The sequence below is a fragment of the Oncorhynchus gorbuscha genome, linkage group LG07 (genome assembly GCF_021184085.1).
Source record: "Oncorhynchus gorbuscha isolate QuinsamMale2020 ecotype Even-year linkage group LG07, OgorEven_v1.0, whole genome shotgun sequence".
Classification (NCBI taxonomy): domain Eukaryota; kingdom Metazoa; phylum Chordata; class Actinopteri; order Salmoniformes; family Salmonidae; genus Oncorhynchus; species Oncorhynchus gorbuscha.
In genome coordinates this window covers 72,752,318-72,773,888 of record NC_060179.1, presented here as the reverse complement: position 1 = coordinate 72,773,888, position 21,571 = coordinate 72,752,318, and the positions used below count along the sequence as shown (strand labels likewise).

At 44.2% G+C, this 21,571-nt stretch overlaps 1 protein-coding gene across 1 annotated transcript in view; it reads left to right on the top strand.

Annotated features, from left to right (window-relative positions):
- The window catches only part of LOC124039038 (mitogen-activated protein kinase kinase kinase 4-like), a 47,788-nt gene that overhangs the window by 22,919 nt on the left and 3,298 nt on the right, over positions 1 to 21,571 (top strand). The window contains exon 3 of the mRNA XM_046354921.1: positions 17,942 to 18,146. Coding sequence (XP_046210877.1) covers positions 17,942 to 18,146 — 205 coding nt within the window. The remainder of the gene's footprint in view (positions 1 to 17,941; positions 18,147 to 21,571) is intronic.

Below are 21,571 nucleotides of genomic sequence, written 5' to 3'. Positions count from 1 at the left end.
AACCCAACCTTGTTGAGGATGGCCCGTTGTCAGGCTCAAAAAGCCAAAAATTTGTCTGGATGGCCACCAATTTTTCAACCCTTGTTTTGGTCAGCCTGTTGCGTGCTTTGGTGTAAGTGTGTGTTCCCAAACAGTTGCACTCTGAGGTGGCTGATGTTGGTTGGATTTGGAGGATGATTGTGGGGAAAGAGCCTCAGATCCACAAAGTCCTCTCCACCAGGTGGCTGATGAGATATCTTGGCACGACTGCCATATTGCATCTCCATCCCAAAGCCCTTGCTTGGAAGTGTACTCCGCCAGACTGCCAAGAACCTTGCCCTCATCCAGGCCAAGGTGGCGAGACACAGTAGTGATAACACCATAGGCCTTGTTGATCTCTGCACCAGACAGGATGCTCTTGCCAGCAGACTTGGGGTCCAACATGTACGTTGCAGTGTGTTTGGGCTTCAGGCAGAAGTCTTCACGCTTTTTGATGCATTTCAGAACTGTAGTTCCCTCTGCTTGGAGCAACATTGAAGTGGGCAGGGCAGTATGGATTTATTATATTACATCTGCAAGCAGAGTCTGAACATCAGACAGTATGGCATTGTCTCCCTCAATCCGTGCAATGGCTACTGCTGTAGGTTTCAGGCTGCTTACCACTCTCATCCAGGAGGATCCTCTTGATGGGACTGTCCATATCGGCAGACTGTGATATGGCCATTTCTTGGACTCCCCCCCCCCCCCCCCCCCCCCCCCCCCCCCCCCCCCCCAGGAGACAGTCAAAGATGATGACATAACCACCCTAAGAGTTGTTGCTGGGTGGTGCTCTTATTCTTCTCACTTTGCTTGGTCAGGTAGATTGCTGCTATAACTTGATGACCCTTCACATACTTAACCATTTCCTTGGCTCTCTTGTAGAGTGTGTCCATTGTTTTCAGTGCCATGATGTCCGTGAGGAGCAGATTCAATGCATGAGCATCACAGCCAATGGGTGTGATGTGAGGGTAGGACTTCTCCACTTTAGACCAAGCAGCCTTCATGTTTGCAGCATGGTTTGTTACCAGTGCAAATACCTTCTGTGGTCCAAGGTAATTGATAACTGCCTTCAGCTCATCTGCAATGTAGAGACCAGTGTGTCTGTAGTCCCTTGTGTCTGCGCTCTTGTAAAATGCTGCTTGAGGGGTGGGGATGTTAATTATTCTTTGCCCAAGAACATTCGACCACCCATCAGATGATTGCAATAGTCTGCTTTCTCTATGATTTGCTTGACCTTCACTTGAACTCTGCATCCATAAATTATTAGATAAAGCATGTCTGGTTGGAGGGGTGTATGCTGGGTGAAGAACATTCAGAAATTTATCCCAATACACATTGCCTGTGAGCATCAGAGGCGAATCGGTTTCATACACAGCTCGAGCAAGACATTCATCAGCATTTATCTGACTACGTTCCTCCATTGAGTCAAAGAAACTTCTGATTCCGGTAGGATCAGAGCTGTTGCTAACAATAAGGTGTCTGATTCATCATTTTCACCTCGAATAGAAGTAGAGGGAATTTTGTCAGGTTGCTTGTTGTGTGCGCTGAGAGAACTTTATGCACTTGGCCAGAGGATTCTGCATCTTTGTTGCATTCTTCACATATGATTTGGCACAGTACTTGCAAATGTACACAGCTTTTCCTTTCTCCAGACATCAGATAGTGCCTGTGGCATTTTCCTGTAAAGACTAAAAATAAATGAGAAAAAAACAACAAATACAATTCCATGTACAGACAAATAGTATACAGTTGAAGTTGTAAGTTTACATACAGCTTAGCCAAATACATTTAAACTCAGTTTTTCACAATTCCTGACATTTAATCCTAGTAAAAAATTCCCTGTTTTAGGTCAGCTAGGATCACCGCTATATTTTAAGATTGTGAAATGTCAGAATAATAGTAGATAGAATTATTTATTTCAGCTTCAATTTTTTTCATCACATTCACAGTGGGTCAGAAGTTTACATACACGCAATTAGTATTTGGTATCATTGCCGTTAAATTGTTTAACCTGGGTCAAACGTTTCGGGTAGCTTCCCACAATAAGTTGGGCGAATTTTGTTCTATTCCTCCTGACAGAGCTGGTGTAACTGAGTCAGGTTTGTAGGCCTCCTTGCTCAAACACGCTTTTTCAGTACTGCCCACACATTTTCAATGGGATTGAAGTCAGGGCTTTGTGATGGCCATTCCAATACCGTGGCTTTGTTGTCCGTAAGCCATATCTTCGAAGCATTTTCCATTTGGAAGACCCATTTGCGACCAAGCTTTGTCTTGCTGAGTGGTGTCTTGATGTTGTTTCAATATATCCACGTAATTTTCCTTCTCATGATGCCATCTATTTTGTGAAGTGCACCAGTCCCTCCTGCAGCAAAGCACCCCCACAACATGATGCTGTCACCCCCGTGCTTCACGGTTGGTATGGTGTTCGACACGCAAGCATCCCCCTTTTTCCTCCAAACATAACGATGGTCATTATGGCCCAACAGTTCTATTTTTGTTTCATCAGACCAGAGGACATTTCTCCAGAAAGTATGGTATTTTTTCCCCATGTGCAGTTGCAATCCGTTGTGTGGCTTTTTATGGCGATTTTGGAGCAATGGCTTCTTACTTGGTGATATAGGACTCGTTTCACTGTGGGTATTGATACTTTTGTACCTGTTTCCTCCAGCATCTTCACAAGGTCCCTTTCTGTTCTGGGATTGATTTGCACTTTTCACACAAGTACGTTCATCTCTAGGAGACAGAACGCGTCTCCTTCCTGAGCGGTATAAGTTTGAATGACTCCAACCTAAGTGTATGTAAACTTCCAACTTCAACTGTACATGTTTTTAAAATGAAACATATATGGTAACAGGTGAATTAACACTCCTCAGTTAGCATGCTCAAGCAAGCTAAAACCCACATGTTAGCAAAAACTAACTCGCAGTAATTGTTAACAAGTTAGAAATGATTTAATCACTTTGCTGTAGGATACTATTTACTAGTTAACAAAAAATGTGTATCATATAAGATATATTCACCCCACCCAGTATTGTAATCAAAACTTACCAGAAAGCATGTAGTCCTTGGCTCAGACAGTGTAGTGGTGTGGGCTCAATAGCATCTCATTAGTGTGCAAGATCTTGAGAATCAGCTGTCCATGTGATGGAAGAATGCACTGTGCATGCAGAGGGTTGCAATAAAATTGAATTGGGGAAAGTTTGACCAAAAATATGCCACAAGACCTAGAATTGCCTTATGTATCACGCAAAGGTTCACTGTTATAAGTTAATGCAGACGACACTGCTATGCAGACGACACACAATTAATCTTCTCCTTTCCCCCTTCTGATGACCAGGTGGCGAATCGCATCTCTGCATGTCTGGCAGACATATCAGTGTGGATGACGGATCACCACCTCAAGCTGAACCTCGGCAAGACGGAGCTGCTCTTCCTCCCGGGGAAGGACTGCCCGTTCCATGATCTCGCCATCACGGTCGACAACTCCATTGTGTCCTCCTCCCAGAGCGCCAAGAACCTTGGCGTGATCCTGGACAACACCCTGTCGTTCTCAACTAACATCAAGGCGGTGGCCCGTTCCTGTAGGTTCATGCTCTACAACATCCGCAGAGTACGACCCTGCCTCACACAGGAAGCGGCGCAGGTCCTAATCCAGGCACTTGTCATCTCCCGTCTGGATTACTGCAACTCGCTGTTGGCTGGGCTCCCTGCCTGTGCCATTAAACCCCTTCAACTCATCCAGAACGCCGCAGCCCGTCTGGTGTTCAACCTTCCCAAGTTCTCTCACGTCACCCCGCTCCTCCGTTCTCTCCACTGGCTTCCAGTTGAAGCTCGCATCCGCTACAAGACCATGGTGCTTGCCTACGGAGCTGTGAGGGGAACGGCACCTCAGTACCTCCAGGCTCTGATCAGGCCCTACACCCAAACAAGGGCACTGCGTTCATCCACCTCTGGCCTGCTCGCCTCCCTACCACTGAGGAAGTACAGCTCCCGCTCAGCCCAGTCAAAACTGTTCGCTGCCCTGGCCCCCCAATGGTGGAACAAACTCCCTCACGACGCCAGGACAGCGGAGTCAATCACCACCTTCCGGAGACACCTGAAACCCCACCTCTTTAAGGAATACCTAGGATAGGTTAAGTAATCCCTCTCACCCCACCCCCCTAAGTTTTAGATGCACTATTGTTAAGTGACTGTCCCACTGGATGTCATAAGGTGAATGCACCAATTTGTAAGTCGCTCTGGATAAGAGCGTCTGCTAAATGACTTAAATGTAATGTAAATGTAAATGTAATGTTTTTGTTGAATTTAGGTAAAATTCCCAGGCTTAACTTCCATTGAAAATTTCCAAAGATTTCCTGGAAAATGTCCAACCCTTTGCAACCCTTTTCCTGACACTCTGACGCTCTTTCTCTCCTCATTTAACAGCTCACTCTAAGTGGGGATGCTTGTGATTGACCAGCATGTACATGCCATGCAGAGAGTGAGATCCCGCTTGTGATTTGTCAGCGTCCTTTGTATATTTAGAGTGAACGAGTGCAGTCTAGTGCATCTCATTGGAGTAGGTACCGTACTCCATTTCTTTTGTTGTGTTAACCTCGTCAAAAAAAGTTTGGCTGTCTTGCGATATGCATGTTGAACGTCATTATCACAATTTTGTTTGGAATTAGATTAAGACTTATCTACTCTCCCACCACTTCTATTTTTAAACCCATATGCTAAGAGCATGCATCTGGACACATCTGACACACACACACACACACACTGTTCTGGCATATAGGAAGCCCAATGGCTTGCAGCAGGTGTCGGTCTGGATGTCCTTGGTTTCTCCCTGGGAACAGAACGAAGTGTGTGTGTGTGTGTAGAGAAGGGTCAGTGTGTGTGGAGGGGGTGTCTCTTGGTGAGGCAAAAGAGGGGCAGATGGGCAGTGGGTCCCTGTGGCTCTTTGTGTGTGCTTGCATGCTCCCCTCTCTCCATGCGTCTCTTTATCTCACATTGAAAGGCTTTGCCCACTAATTGTCGGATTAGTGAAAGCGATCCACCAATGCCCCACTGCACCCAATCAACTGACACACACACACACGCACACGCACGTGTGGGGGAATGTCTTTTAATCAGTTGATCAATGGAGAGGCACATGGCGTTGCGGTCGACCAGACAGATGGACTGCAGTGCGGATGTTTAGGACCCATTTCCCCTCTATTGTTTTTACCTCCTCTTTCCCGTCCTATTAAAATCCCTTCCTAAAAGGTTTAGAGGGACAAAGCTGTGCTGGCAGGGTCATCTTTGAAGACATGTGCACCCTCCTGCGTTGTTCATTTAGGTTTTTTTCTTTTAGTTTCTTTAACCAAAGAAGTGTGGAAGTGTTTAGAGAGCTTGGTTGGTTACGCGCACACACACACACCCCCCTACTGCAGTCAGTCAGTATGACCTCAATCAGCCTATCTCTGGCACAGACAAAACAGGCTACTGAGTGTTAGATTATATATGGCCTAGTAGTCTGTTCAGTTGCTTGATGTGTCCAGCATTTCAACCTTTTGACATCACTACATTGAATGAATTTGAATAACTTTTTGAGTTTACCTAATGGTAGAATTTGGTGATGTTTTTGAGGTGCAGAATTTTAGTCTGGAGACCGTTTCTGCTGTCACCCCATAACATTGTCAAGCATCATTGCTTTTTACACACCAGAAGGCAAGTGAGCTTTACGTGATCTTTAGGTTAACCTTTTTCAACTTTGACCTGGTGCCGTTTGGCTGCACCCCCTCCCAATCCAGCAGATGGACTTTACTAGCCTTTCTTCTGAAATGTGCACTTGTTCACGCCTCGTCATTGATTTAGGAGAGCAATGTGCAGTTAGTTGAGGCCAGTTTTACGGTAACGGAATTCCACTGAGACCCTTTCACTTTAACATGTATATCAAACATCATTGATTTCAAATTTTAACAAACCATAGAACTCTATGCACAATGACTACTTTTAATTTTCACTGAAAATATTACAAAAAAAACATTCACAGGAAGTACTCTGCAGATACAAAGTTTGGTAACTGAGTAAAAAGTTTTACGTTAATTCTGTTTCCATACTTTTCAGTAAATGTTTAAGTGCAGCTGAACACTGGTCGGAGTAAGCAAGTCTCGGTTTCAACTGTGACTTCATGCTGCAGGTTAGACAGGTCAAGTGGCATTAAAAACCTCTAGATACTACCCATCCCGGGTCCGGGAGCGTTGTCATCAAATGACACAAATTAGCATAACGCAACGGACATAAAATATTCCTATTCATGAAATCACAAGTGAAATATATTGAAACACAGCCTTTTGTTAATGACCCTGTCATCTCAGATTTTGAAAATATGCTTGACAGCCAAAGCAAGACAAGCATTTGTAAGTTTATTGATAGCCTAGCCTAGCATAGCATTATGCCTAGCTAGCAGCAGGCAACCTGGTCACAAATCAGAAAAGCAATCAAATGAAATCGTTTACCTTTGAGCTTCGGATATTTTCACTCACGAGACTCCCAGTTAGATAGCAAATTATTATCTTTGTAGGCGAAATAGCTGCGTTTGTTCTTCACGTTTGGCTGAGAAATCGACCAGAAATTGCGGTCACGACAACCCCGAAAAATATTCCAAATTGGCTCCATAATATCGACAGAAACATGGCAAACGTTGTTTATAATCAATCCTCAATGTGTTTTTCAAATATCTATTTGATAATATATCAACCGGGACTGGTGGCTTCTTAGTAGGAGAGAGAGAAACAATGGCCGTATTTGTCCTCTACGCACGAAACGCTGAGAGACTTCTCACGCAATGTTGACGTTCAGGCTCATCAGTTCTGTTCTAGTCACAGACGATACGTTTTGGAGACTTTAGAGTGTTCTCTATCCTAAGTTGTCAATTATATGCATATTCTAGCATCTTGTCCTGACAAAATAGCCTGTTTACTTTTGGGATGTTATTTTTCCAAAAATGGAAATGGTGCCCCTTAGATTGGACCATTGCTAAGATGGTAAAATAAGAAAGAGGCTTGCCTTGGCCATGAAGGACCACCAGTGGACTACTGAAGACTGGAAGGTCTTATGGACCGATGAATCTTTTAAGTCTTCGGCTCATCACACAGGGTTTTTGTACGTCGCCAAGTAGGCGAAAGGATGGTTCCTCAGTGTGTGTGTGACACAAACTGTCAAACAGAGTAGGAAGTGTGATGTTCTGGGGCTCTTTTGCTGGATCCAGAGTCAGCGACTTGCACAGTGAGTGGCACCCTAAACCAAAACGGCTTCCACTTCTGCCCAGTTCATCCCAATCTGTGAAAGTAAAGCAACCTAGAAGTGCAACAGTGTTTAACTTTCTGAACAATATCTGATTTTCATTGTAGAAAGAAGTGTTGAAGAATGCCACGAGTGTGTTCGGCTGTTATGTCTGCAAAAGGTGGCTACTTTGTGTGAAATGTAGATTACATTTTGTTAAACAATTATGGAATATTTTTATTTATTTGTTCTATGCTTTCATTTCAGAGTACATTAAGACATAACTGTGAATTTCACCTTCATTTCACTTTTAAAAAATGTTTTATATAACTTTTGACTGGTAGTGTATACTGAACATAAATGCAATATATAAAGTGTTGGTTTCATGAGCTGAAATAAAGACCCCAGAAGTTTTCCATACACACAATAAGCTTATTTCTCTATTGTGCAAAAATGTGTTTACATCTGTTAGTGAGCATTTCTCCTTTGCCAAGATAATCCATCCACCTGACAGGTGTGGCATATCAAGAAGCTCCTTAAACAGCATGCTCATTACACAGGGGAACCTTGTGCTGGGGCCATTAAAAGGCCACTCTAAAATGTGAAGTTTAGTCACACAACACAATGCCACAAGTTTCAGGTTCTTCAGGTTTTCTTTCCAGGTTTTTCACAACCGCAGACCACGTGTAGCCACGACATCCCAGGACCTCCATACCCGGGCTTCTTCACCTGCGGGATTGTCTGCGACCAGCCACCCGGACAGCTGAAACTGGGTTTGCACAATCGAAGAATTTCTGCCAGAAACACTCAGGGAAGTTAATCTGCGTGCTCGTCCTCACACGGGTTTTGACCTTATTGCAGTTCTGCGTCGTAACCAACCTCGGTGGGCAAATGGTCACCTTCGATGGCCACTGGCATGCTGAAGAAGTGCGCTCTTCAAGGATGTATCCTGTTTCCAACTACTGGGGAGATGCCAGACCGCGTGAATGGCTTTGTGTTGGCGAGCGCTTTGCTGATGTCAATGTTGTGAACATTGCCCCATGGTAGCGATGAGGTTATAGAATTGTCAGGCATAAACTATGGACAACGAACACAATTGCATTTTATTGATGGCAATTTGAATGCACAGATACCGTGATGCTATCCTGTAGCCCATTGTCGTGCCTTTCATCTGCAGTTTCGGCATAATACCCCATGTCGCAAGGATCTGTACACAATTCCTGGAAGCTGAAATGTCCCTGTTTTTCCATGGCCTGCATACTCACCAGACATGCATACTCCCCAGACATGCCACGCATTGAGCAAGTTTGGGATGCTCTGGATTGACGTGTACAACAGCATCTTCCAGCTTCTGCCAATATCCAGCAACTTTGCACAGCCATTGAAATGGAATTTTGTGCCACTACTCTCCACAATTAACAGCCTGATCAACTCTATGAGGATGAGATGTCACGCTGTGTAAGGCTAGTGGTGGTCACCAGATACTGTGTTCTGATGCACGCCCCTAGTTTAAAATTAAAATAAAGTTCTGTGACCTACCGATGCATATCTGTATTCCCAAATCCATAGTTTATGGCCTAATGAAATGTATTTCAATTGACTAACTTAGTAAAATCTTATTGTGCGTTATTTTTTTGTGTAGTTTGACTCTTTTTAAAATGTATTTATTTTTTATATATATATACTTTTGAGGAATTTATTGAACTTTTTTTTGTTCTGGCAATGACAACAAAGGGCAGACAGTCATCTGAGAGGGATAATGTGAAGACTTGTGGTCATCCAGCAGAGACGTAGACCAGACAAGCGACTGGTCCAACAGAAGTCTTGTCTCTTGGTGCAGCTGGCTTTCCCGTCACAAAGTTGCTTGAGGTCACCAGACCAGGGTATGTGGCACGGGGCTAGTGCAGGCTGTGAGGCAGTTCTGGAAGAGGGGAGCCAACAGGATAAGATGGTGGCGCTCCCCCTGCCCAGGAGCACCTCAGCAATGAGGGCCTGTAAGGTCCCTAGATGAGCAGGAGGAGTCCTCTTGACCCCGGTACGGTGTCAACTGAGGACACCAGGACTGGAGACCTCAGCGCCGACACGGCAGAGCTCAACAAGGACCCTGGGACTGGCTACTTAGGTGGCTGGACCCACTGAGCAGCAATGGGCGGCCACTGGAAGGGATGGAGCCAGGCAAAGGGACCAGGATCAGGAGGTTGGGCAGCCGAGCTTGACAAAGGTCTCAGCACGACAGACAGATGTTTGACTGCAGGTCTCGACCAAGGTCTCGGGGCTATTGACCGCAGGTCCCCAGAGCTCGACGAGGGCCTCCGCAATGCAGATTGTGAGGCCGCCCCATCAGCAACAGGAGTTGAGGTTGGCTATATCTCCACAGCAGTGACGGACAGAGATAAATGCACACCTGAGCGGTAGAAAAAAAACAGAGCTAGTGACTTGGGGCCTTACTGGGCTGTAGATTGTGAGCTAGGGGAAGTTAGACCTATCTGGAAAAAGAGCTCTGATACTCATACAGGAAACTGTGGGCCTAGCATAGCAGGAAACTGTGGGCCTAGCATAGCAGGAAACTGAAACCACTAGGTGATAAGGGAACTGAAGGCTAATATGATCTGGACCTACTGGGGCTAGTAGAGCAGAGGCTTTAGCATCTCCTACGACAGGACACTGAACACCTTGGACAGGCGGGTCCCCCACTGGGATGTCAGGAGGACCCCCCCCCCCCCCATGGGGACGTCAGGAGGGTCTGGACAGCGGACATGGACCGAGCCACTGCAGCAAAGGGGGCTCTCAGGGCGGTGGCTCCCAGGGAGGAGCTTTGAGACCACAGCAGGCTGGATGTTGAAGGTAGGGTTAGGCAGGTCCCACCAGACCAGGACCGAAGAGGTCTGAGTGAACTTGGCATGCACAGCAGCCGCAGGCAGGGCTCCCACATTATGGACCAACTGACATTTGGCGTTGTCTGCTGGAGTAGGAATAGGGTGCTCTCTCAGGGTGTCAGCTCTGCCGTCCCTGGAGAAGGCTCAGTAGGAGCACAGTGGTATGGCGCTCATCCAGGATGAGCTCAGGGAGCTCGTTTGTCCCTGAGGAAGGCTGTAGGTTTCACTGATCGCAACCGGGCAGGGAGGTGAGTATTGGTCTTGGGTCCAGAATGGGTCAGCAGAACCTCATGTCATTGGAGACAGTGATGGCATCACTATGGGAACCAGTTGAGAATGTGAGGCAGGAGTTGTTTGGAACACAGTGGGGTGCTCCCCCAGGGTGAGCTCAAGTAGCTCCTCTGTATCTGGAGTAGACCGTAGGACTGCTGTGGAGACCATTTAAGACTCTGCAGCAGGAGCTGGTTTAAGCACAGTGGTGGGAGTGTATAGCTGAGGCTCCATGGTAGGAGCGGGTGTATTAGGCCCCACTACTAACTCAGCTGGAAGTCGATGGGGTGCTCCCTCGGGGTGAGCTCTGGTAGCTCCTCTGGCCCTGGAGAAAGCTGTAGCACCTCTGTGAGGGACTCCACAGCAGAGGTCGGATCTGAGATCGGTGCTAAGGTGGAAGGGCAAAGTGTCTTGAGCATCTTCTGATATCTGGCATTGCTGATCTGGTCGCGCTGGCGCCGCAGAACCTCCGTTCTCCCCCTCTAATACCGCTTGCAGTTGTAAGAAGAAAGAACTGTGGACGGACTGACTGAGATGGTCAGGTGCTAACTGACAGTGTCCATCAGGTAAGTACTAGCTAAAGTGGACTGTAGGAGCCATCAATCTGACTACTTTAGCTTATCAATCTCGTCACATTGGCTGTGTAGACGCAGTGTGTCCGCTCTGGTTGTCACCATAGTTCCATGCTCCCGGTGATCTCTGGGGCAGGTTCGACGCTGATCCTGATAATGTCCGATCTAAGTTTGATGCTAATCTTGGCAATCTCTGGTTGAGGTTAGCCTGTGGTGGGAACTCCAATGAAAAGGCTGAGGCTCTGTTCTCTTCTGCTGGTCAGCCTGGTGGCGAGTTGGACCGGTGATGAGTCATTGAAGGGGTAGGCGGCCACTTTGACTGGAGTATGTAACATCTCGATTTCTCAATAGAACCCTCTAGCAGCTCTCCCTCGTAGGAGTGGATGTGTGTGGTAGTCTGTGCCTCGACTCTTTGCCGTAGTAGTTGTAATCAGTGAGATATTGTGGCGGGTGATCCAGTCGGCGCAAACTTACCACATCTTGTGTAGGCTCTTCTCTGTTAACTGGCATCCTTGGGCTCTAGTACTCACTGTTGTATCCAGCTCGTAAGGACCATGAACAATAAGGGTAGGGTTTTAGAGAATCAAAGGACCATGAATGTAATAAGAAACCTTTACGTGTTGGCTTAATACTGGTAGCAACCACTACAGAATTTCTGGTCAGAACAAGGATGAGGCGGGTTTAATGGAAGATGTCCACATTCACACACATCTGACCACTCATGGTTCCGATAACTGAGAATCCTATCCAGTGATAACTGACATTAATTATGGGTCTAAAAGGAAAGAGGAGAAAGAACTTAGGCAAGAGCACTGTCATAATAGGAATAAAGACTGTACAAGCTAGCACAGCCAAAGTCCAACAGCGCATGCTATACACTACAGCATAAGGCCTAGTCACATGGCAATAACCTACAAAGGCTTGGGAACTTGTAAACATGCTGAACGTAGGTAAATGAACAGTACAAGAGTGTAGGTACATCTACATAACAAAGAGCATGAGGAATTTACAAGAATAGAAATAGCCTAGCACCACAAATAACTAATGCTAAAACCGCTAACATCGCTAATAAGCATGCTAAATACCAATGCATTCTGAATGAGAACCGCTAGCGGGAGTCCGAGCTAGCTAACAAGCTCAACATAAATGGTCATTATAAACAGCCATAGACAATAGCTATTTTTGCCTTGTTGTTTACAGAGCTACGGCAGTTGTAGATACACGCACAATCAAATTAACGGCAAAGGAAATGTCCACGAAATAAAAGGTAGCAGGAGAGCAAAGGGGTTTATCCGAACTCTGCCCTACATTGCTAGGAGTCCTTCTGAACATCCCGTAATAGAGGCTGCTGACTACCTAACATATATTGACTGGTGTGACCTTTACTTATAATAAACTAAATTAGTTAGAACTTTCTGAATGGGGGCAAAGCTGCATGGCAAAAAACACCACTAGAGCGTGCTAGAACAGCTGACTGAAGCTGTCCGTTCTAACACCCACAGTAACATAAATTAATGAAAATGCTATTGTTACCAAAAAATGTTTTGTGTTCTACTGTTACCTAAGACTTTCATAAATGCAACCAAATTATACATTTTGCAATGGCATACAGTGCTTTCGGAAACAATTCAGACACCCTTTTTCCAAATGTTGTTATGTTACTGCCTTAATCTACAATGGATACAATATTTGTATGTTTGGAACCACCAAGACTCCTAGAGCTGGCCACCTGGCCAAACTGAACAATCGGGGAGAAGGTCCTTGGTCAGGGAGGTGACCAAGAACACAATGATCGCTCTGACAGAGCTTGAGCGGATCTGCGGAGAAGAATGGGACAAACTACCCAAATACATGTGCCAAGCTTGTAGCGTTATACCCAAGAAGACTTGAGGCTGTAATTGCTGCCAAAGGTGATACTACAACAGTACTGTGTAATGGGTCTGAATACTTATGTAAAAGTAATATTTGAGTTTTATTTGAAAAACATTTGCAAACATTTCTAAACCTGTTTTTACTTTCATTATGGGGATATGGTGTAAATTGATGAGGGGAGAAAAAGCTATTTAATATATTTTTAGAATGAGCCTCTAACGTAACAAAATGTGGAAAAAGTGAAGGGTCAATTTCTGAATGCACTGTAAATGAAATGTAATAATTACACTGTTATAATTTTGGAGGCCAAATTACTGCTCATTAGCTTCAAGGGGGGTCCCTCGAGGATCAGCGGTGCTAGTGTTAGTGATAAATCAGAGTCTCAGCGTAATACCTTTCCGGGGGAATGCCCTACAGTAAATGTAAATGAACACTTTATAGCCTCAAAACATTGTGAAAACTTTCATATCATGGATGGTCAGTCCTTTCATCCATAGTTCTATGAAGTGGACTGGTTCCATTTCTCCAACGCCATCCCACAGCCTTTTACTGAAACAGTGGTAGGGACTTTGCTTTGTTGTTTTAAATGTGGAGTGCCCTTTAACAGCATAGACTTGTAAGTATTGGCTGGAGAGTTTATTTTCCCAGCATTGTTACATTTCACCATTGTTAAATCCATTTAGGAAAGTATCGAAGCAAAAGTGTGGAGAATTGGTATACATCCCTACTGGTGTATACAGGGCTACTATTTCCTCTGCTCGTGCTCAGCCAGAACAGTGATGTTCCTAGTAGTGAAATGTGAACCCCCATAAACAATTGTCCTGGGTCTGTCTGCCTGGCGGCCCTCTTGGGGGGAGGGTTACAAAGCCCCCAGAAATCTGGTATTGTGCCCTATTACCTAATGTAGCAAATATGGTGCCATTCCATTACCTATGTAGTGCAATAATTATGTTTACCTTATATTAGTGAAAGACTGGCTGGGGAGTGGGGATGAGAACACTGAAAGCTCACCACAGCCCATTATCCTGTGTATGTCTGGCCCTCTGGTCATACACAGCACTGCTATTGATACAGCAGAACTTCTACTGTGGCGGCTGCCACCCGGAAGGCTCCAGACCAGATAGGCGTCCTAGTCAAACCACTCATCAGTAAGATGTGCTTTGAACAGACAGTCAGTCACCTCTGCAGTTAAAGGGATAGTTAGACATTATGGCAGTAAAACATCTACTTACCCAGAGTAAGATGAACTCATGGATACCATTTGTAGGTCTCTGTGTGCAGTTTTTTCCCCCACCTGTTATTTAACCAGGTAAGCAAGTTGAGAACAAGTTTTCAACTGTGACCTGTCCAAGATAAAGCAAAGCAGTAGTTACACATGGAATAAACACGCGTACAGTCAACACAATTGAGGAAAAAAATAGTATATATAGTGTGTGCAAATGGCGCGAGAAGGTAAGGCAATAAATGGGCCATAGTAGCAAAGTAATTACAATTAAGCAGATTAACACTGGAGTGATAGATGAGCAGATGATGGTGTGTAAGTAGTGATACTGGTGTGGAAAGAGCAGCAAAGTAAAAAAAACAATATGGGGATGAGGTAGGTAGGTTGGGTGGGCTATTTACAGATGGACTATGTACAGCTGCAGCGATCGGTTAGTTGCTCAGATAGCTGATGTTTAAAGTTAGTGAGGGAAATCTAAGTCTCCAGCTTCAGCTATTTTGTTTTTTTTTTGCAATTGTTCAAGTCACTGGAAGGAAAGGTGGCCAAAGGAGGTGTTTGCTTTGGGGATGACCAGTGAGATATACCTGCTGGAGTACGTGCTACAGGTGGGTGTTACCGTGATCAGTGAGCTGAGATAAGGCGGCGGTTTACCTAGCATAGACCTATAGATGACCTGGATCCAGTGGGTCTGGCGACGAATATTATGTAGCGAGGGCCAGCCGACTAGAGCATACAGGTCGCAGTGGTGGTTGGTATAAGGCGCTTTGGGAACAAAACGGATGGCATTGTGATAGACTACATCCAATTTGCTGAGTAGAGTATTGGAAGCTATTTTGTAGATGACATCGCCGAAGTCGAGGATCGGTAGGATTGTCAGTTTTACTAGGGTAAGTTTGGCGTGGCGTGAGTGGAGGAGGCTTTGTTGCGAAATAGAAAGCCGATTTGTTTTTGGATTGGAGATGTTTAATATGAGTCTGGAAGGAGAGTTTAGTCTAGCCAGACAACTAGGTGTTTGTAGTTGTCCACATATTCGAAGTCAGAACCGTCCAGAATAGTGATGCGAGTCGGGCGGGCGTGTGCGGGCAGCAAACGTTTGAAAAGCATGCATTTGGTTTTACTTGCATTTAAGAGCAATTAGAGGCCACGGAAGTAGAGTTGTATGATTTTGAAGCTCATCTGGAGGGTAGTTAAGGGCCAGAAGTATACAGAATGGTGTCGTCTGCGTAGAGGTGAATCAGAGAATCCCCAGCAGCAAGAGCGCCATTGATGTATACAGAGAAAAGAGTTGGCCCAAGAATTGAACCCTGTGGCACCCCCATATACTACCAAAGGTCTGGACAACAGGCCCTCTGATTTGACACAGCTGGAAGGAAGTTGATGGTAGTTAAGTGAACCATTGCTAACTCTTAGAGCGTTAGCATGTTTCAGTTCGGCCAGCGCCTAGCCGAACCAAACAATTGTCGCATACTCCCTTGAATGACCTTTGCTTGAGAAATGAGGGGGAAAAAGCTGCACCTGTACTGTTTGTCCATTTTTGAGATGCCGTAGCCAGAATACAATGCCTCAATAGTCAGAATGTATCCACTATAACTCAAGAAATCTGTCACAATATATGCACACACTCTACCCAACTGTTTTGGCATGGAAGCATGCAGATGCCTTTAGGGGATGTGCTTGTCTCCTTTCATGAACAATTCGATACTTCTAGATTAGGGAGGCACCGAAATTACATTTTTGGCTGATACTGATATCTGATATTTTGCTTGCCAATTTTTTTTTCCTTCTGTAGCTCACTTGGTAGAGCATGGCGCTTGTAACGCCAGGGTAGTGGGTTCGATCCCCGGGACCACCCATACGTAGAATGTATGCACACATGACTGTAAGTCGCTTTGGATAAAAGCGTCTGCTAAATGGCATATATTATTATTATATTATTATATTATTATTTAAATCTAGCTGCCTTTTTAAGCATTCTAGTACAGTTAAATAGCGCACGCACACAAATTAACCACAAGGTTATTTTGTTGGCATTTACGTATGTCCCCATTACCAGTAAAACATAATCAAAACCTTTTTATTTCACTCACTTGCTGTTCTGTTTTGTTCTTAATTTGTTCAGTCTCATCCAGGATTTCATCATACATGTCAAGCAGCAAAGTTTCAGCTCGGTCTGTCCGTGGGCCTCTTCTCCTCTGTGCCAACTGTCACTGTGTCAGTGTCCCGCTGTATCTGTAACATTTCACAGAAGCACTGTTTCTTGTCTGCATCCAAGTCCTTTGTACTTAGCATCGAGCATGGTGGCGAAAGAGGCTCAGAATGACACCAAATCACTTGTTTCACAGCCTGCAGTAGATTACTTTACCAAGTTAACCTGACGGTCTGTGTTGTTGAGCAGGCGTTTCAATGCCATGAAAGTGTATCACGTCTGCTACAGACGCAGTTGAGCTTATTTCTCAAGTCAGTTGTTTTGAATGGAGCGAGGAGTGTTCATATTTCAAACATGTTTTGAAATGGCAGCCGCAGTATGAGAACCAGCACATTCTTGAGCATGCAATACGGCTTTCCTCAGTACGAAATCCTCATCAACCCACTGTGCTGTCAGATTCAATGCTCATGGGGCTGACATCGTTGGTCTAAATGTCAGACGTGAAGCTAATAGCAGTGACACCCATAGCAAAGTAGCTCATGGATGTGAGTTTAGTGTGTACCGGTACTCAACCAGTCCGCGAAAGCCAACATTATCCACGACAGATAACGGTTGATTTGTCAAGGGCAATAAATTCCATTATCTTGGTGTTTTTAATGGATTTCACCTTTTTGAGTTGTCTTGCTGAAATGTTCTTACTCGTTCAAATGGCTGCTCGATCCACACAGCAGACATTGTGGGCTGGGTTTGGAATGCTGTGTTGCAAGTGTAGCTCTGTATTTGTTTTTTGACATTACATCATGTACCTACGTTTTATATGTATGCACGTCAGCTTTGACATCAGTTTTGCACATTGGCATTAAACTAGACATTGGGCCAATGTTGGCATTTTTAGATCATTTCAGCCGATTCCGGTATGTTCACCGATATATCGTGCACCCCTAGTCTAGATGCATGGCATATGATACATTTTAGTTTTAAATGTTTTTGCTGCGATTTGGTTTAACTAGGAGAACAAATTGATGCAATACAATATTGTTTTTTGCATGAACACATTTTAAATATCTGCTGCTGATTGGCGCTCATGTGCTGGACATCTGAGCTGGAGCTGTCTGAGATTACTTCTCTAAGTTGAGCAAGTTAATATATTGCAGTTTTGGATTTTACCCCTGTCTCGAAAGCAAATGGTTTAGACTGTTTGGAATTTTATGGAGAGATTCTCCCACGCCTACCAATGAATGCGAAATTAATGCTGTTCATTTTGAAATTACCCTGTTCATGTAAAAATGACCAAATACACTGACTGTTTAAAGCAGAACTAACAAAACTATTTCTTACGGTGACCCTGAACCCTTATCACCAGTTGGATCTGAGTGGTGGCTACTCTGTTTAAACCATTTTATAGAGCACATTTGGTAACAATGACCCAGGAAAATACATTCGTCACTCAACCAATAAAGCCTATTATTTGACATTGCAAAAGCCATTTTACAAGCATCTGAAGGCTGATGGTGCCAGATGTACGGATAGCCTATTAGAATAACAGGGAAAGGCCTACCGCTCGTTGGCGTGTCCACCTTTTATCTCCCGCACTTTTTTTTCCAGATTTTCTTTTCACTCACCACACCCCTCATCTCCACAGGAGGTTTTTCATTGCAGATATTATATTAGTTTCCATAGAATCCACACTAAACATAACCCTACTCTTTTCCCACAGGCAGGTCAATCCCTCAAAAGATGGTTCGGCGCATCAGAGCTGCGAGGTGGAAGACTTTTGGTACAAGCCCAGCGAGGAAGAGGAAGCTCTGTACGGCACATCACCCCCCTACACCTCCCGGCAGATGAAAGGCATGTCGGGAAAACACCAGAACAGCCAGGCCAGGTCGGCTGGACGCTCCCCGTTGGACACTCTCCTAACAAGAGTAAGTTGGGGGGATAAGATGGAGGCAGTGGTCACAGAGTCCGAGGTAGAGGGGACAGGGGTATCGTGTGATAAACATGTTAGGCAAACGCCTTGTTTGCAGATAAACGTGACAGATAAACATTAACCCAATCTACCTGTTAAGGACAATTTATACCCTACGTAGACGGACCCTGCAGAGTGCAGTGTTTTTGTTACAAAAGAAGTGGGTCCTTGTAGTGCGTTCCAACATTCGACATACTCCTGTGCCACATGACAATTGTAACGCGCTGTATTATTCATTGAGTAGCTGTGGGGGCATTGTTTAGGCAATGAAGCTTGCTTGATTCCTTGATCTATAGGCTATGCATCAAAGTAGCCTCTTGCATTGATAAGCAAATATAATCTCAGCTACTATTCAAATAACAATGTAACTTCATTAGAATAACTAGTGATTCTAGGCTATTTGTAAAAATCACTGCGAGATGTGCTTCTCCGCGACCAAAACATTACATTCTACTTTTAGCTGATATGGTAACTAATACATTAAAGCAGCATATTAAACTGGGATATAATGTTGTAGATTACACTGGCAAGTAAAGACTATATTTACCAAGGCATATTATTTACAGTTGAAGTCGTAAGTTTACATACACCTTAACCAAATACATTTACCTCAGTTTTTCACAATTCCTGACATTTAATCCTAATAAAAATGCCCCGTCTTAGGTCGGTTATGATCAACACTTTTATTTTAAGAATTTGAAATTTCAGAATAATAGTAGTGATTGATTTCTGCAATGATTTCTTTCATCACATTCCCAGTGGGTCAGAAGTTTACATACACTCAATTAGTATTTGGTAGCGTTGCCTTTAAATTGTTTAACTTACGTCAAATGTTTCGGGTTACTTTCCACAAGCTTCCCACAATAAGTTTTGGCCCATTCCTCCTGACCGAGCTGGTGTAACTGAGTCAGGTTGATAGGCCTCCTTGCTCTCACATGCTTTTTCAGTTCTGCCTACACATTTTCTATAGGATTGAGGTCAGGGCTTTGTGAGGGCCACTCGAATACCTTGACTTTGTTCTTAATTGATTTGGCCACAAATTTGGCAGTATGCTTGGGGTCATTGTCCATTTGGAAGACCCATTTGCGACTAAACTTTAACTTCCTGACTGATGTCTTGAGATGTTGCTTCAATATATCCACATAATTTTCCTGCCTCGTGATGCCATCTATTTTTTGAAGTGCACCAGTCCCTCCTGCAGCAAAGCACCCCCACAACATGATGCTGTCACCCCCGTGCTTCACGGTTGGGATGGTGTTCTTCGGGTTGTAAGCCTCCCCTTTCTCCTCCAAACATAACAATGGTCATTATGGCCAAACAGTTTGATTTTTGTTTCATCAGACCAGAGGACATTTTTCCAAAAAGTACCATCTTTGTCCCCATGTGCAGTTGCAACCCTAAAGCATGCACACAGATATAAATATTTTAATGTAACTGTAAAGAATATTTTGTGTGTAATGAGGAGCAACCAGATGCTGCACTTGATACATTTATGAAATTGCTTATTCCACTTACTAATAAGAAAATGACCGTATAAACAGTTATATGAACATTATAAAGAATGCTAGTAAAAAAGCTTAAATGAAAATTTGAGCAAAAAGGCAAACTCAGTTCCATCATTCATTGAATCAGATGGCTCATTCATCACAAAACCCACTGATATTGCCAACTACTTTAAAAAAATGTTTAAATGAGAGTACACATTGAAGTATATCTGACCAAATTATGAAAGACATCCACTGTAATTTTGTAGAGGTGTTTTTTAAAATATTTTTTATTATCTACAATGACAAGTCACCGGGGTCTGACCACTTGGATGGAAAATTACAGAGGATAATAGCAGACAATATTGCCACTCCTATTTGCCTTACCTTCAGTCTAAGCCTACTAGAAGGTGTGTGTGCCCTCAGGCCTGGAGGGAAGCAAAAGTCATTCCCCTACCTAAGAATAAGTCAAGCCCCCTTTACTGGCTCAAATAGCCAACCAATCAGCCTGCTACCAACCCTTTTAGTAAATGTTTGAGGAAAATGTGTGGGTTGACCAGATACATTTGCTATTTTTCTGTATACAAATTGACAAGACTTTCAGCATGCTTCTAGGGAAGGATATTCATCAAGCACAGCACTTACACAAATGACTGACTGTGAGAAATTGATGATAAAAAGATTGTAAGCGCTGTTTTAGACTTCAGTGTGGCTTTTGACATCAATCATAGTCTGCTGCTGGAAAAATAAATGTGGACAAATAAATAATGGAAGCATCCAATTAGAATCAGGATTTCCCCAGGGCAGCTGTCTAGGCCCTTTTTTAAAAACATATATTTTTTTAAATAATAATTACTAATGACACACCAATGGCCTTGAATAAAGCCAGTGTGTATGCTTAGGACTCAACACTATACACGTCAGCTAGTAAAATCACCGGAAAGTTAACAAAGAGCTGCTGTTTCAGAATGGGTGGCAAGATAGAAATATTTAGGACTAACCTCTAACTAAAAGCATTGGGCGGAAGTTAGCTTAGTGGTTAGTGATGGGCCAGTAACCGGACGGTTACTGGATTGAATCCCCGAGTTGACAATCTGTTGTTCTGCCCCTCAGCAAGGCAGTTAACCCACTGTTCCCTGAGTGCAGAGGACGTGAATGTCGATTCCCGGGACCTCTGATTCAGAGGGGTTGGGATGAATGCGGAAGACATTTCAGTTGAATACATTCAGTTGGACAACTGACTAGGTATCGCCCTTTCCCCATTTGTATTTGGGACAAATCATTCACCAACTCTTGTAATAAATAATACTGAAATTGAGCAAGTTGACCAAACTGCTTGGAGCAACTCTGGATTGTAAACTGTCATGGTCAAAACACGTTGATATAACAGTAGCTAAGATGAGAAGTCTGTCAATAATAAAGCGCTGCCCTGACTTTTTAACAACTACCAACAAGCAGGGATGTGAACGAGTCACCTTTCACCGTTTTGAATCCAAAATAGGTGACCTATGTGATTCGTGTAGATCCAATGACGTTTGAGGGGGCGGGTGCGCTTTGATCACTTCTGGCTGTAAGCAAACGAGTGACGCGTGTTTGGAGCAATACTGGCTGTATCCAAGGCTCGGCCAATCGTTCACATAACAGAATGCAGCACGCGTCTGAAGAGACAACCAATTTGCTTTTTACAGCATCAGGGGGCACTCTGGAAAGACAGTGGGAGAGTGGAAAGGCAGTTTGCCAGTTACAGCATCAGGGGGCACTCTGGAAAGACAGTGGGAGAGTGGAAAGGCAGTTTGCTAGTTACAGCATCGGGGGGCACTGGAAAGACAGTGGGAGAGTGGAAAGGCAGTTTGCTAGTTACAGCATCAGGGGGCACTCTGGAAAGACAGTGGGAGAG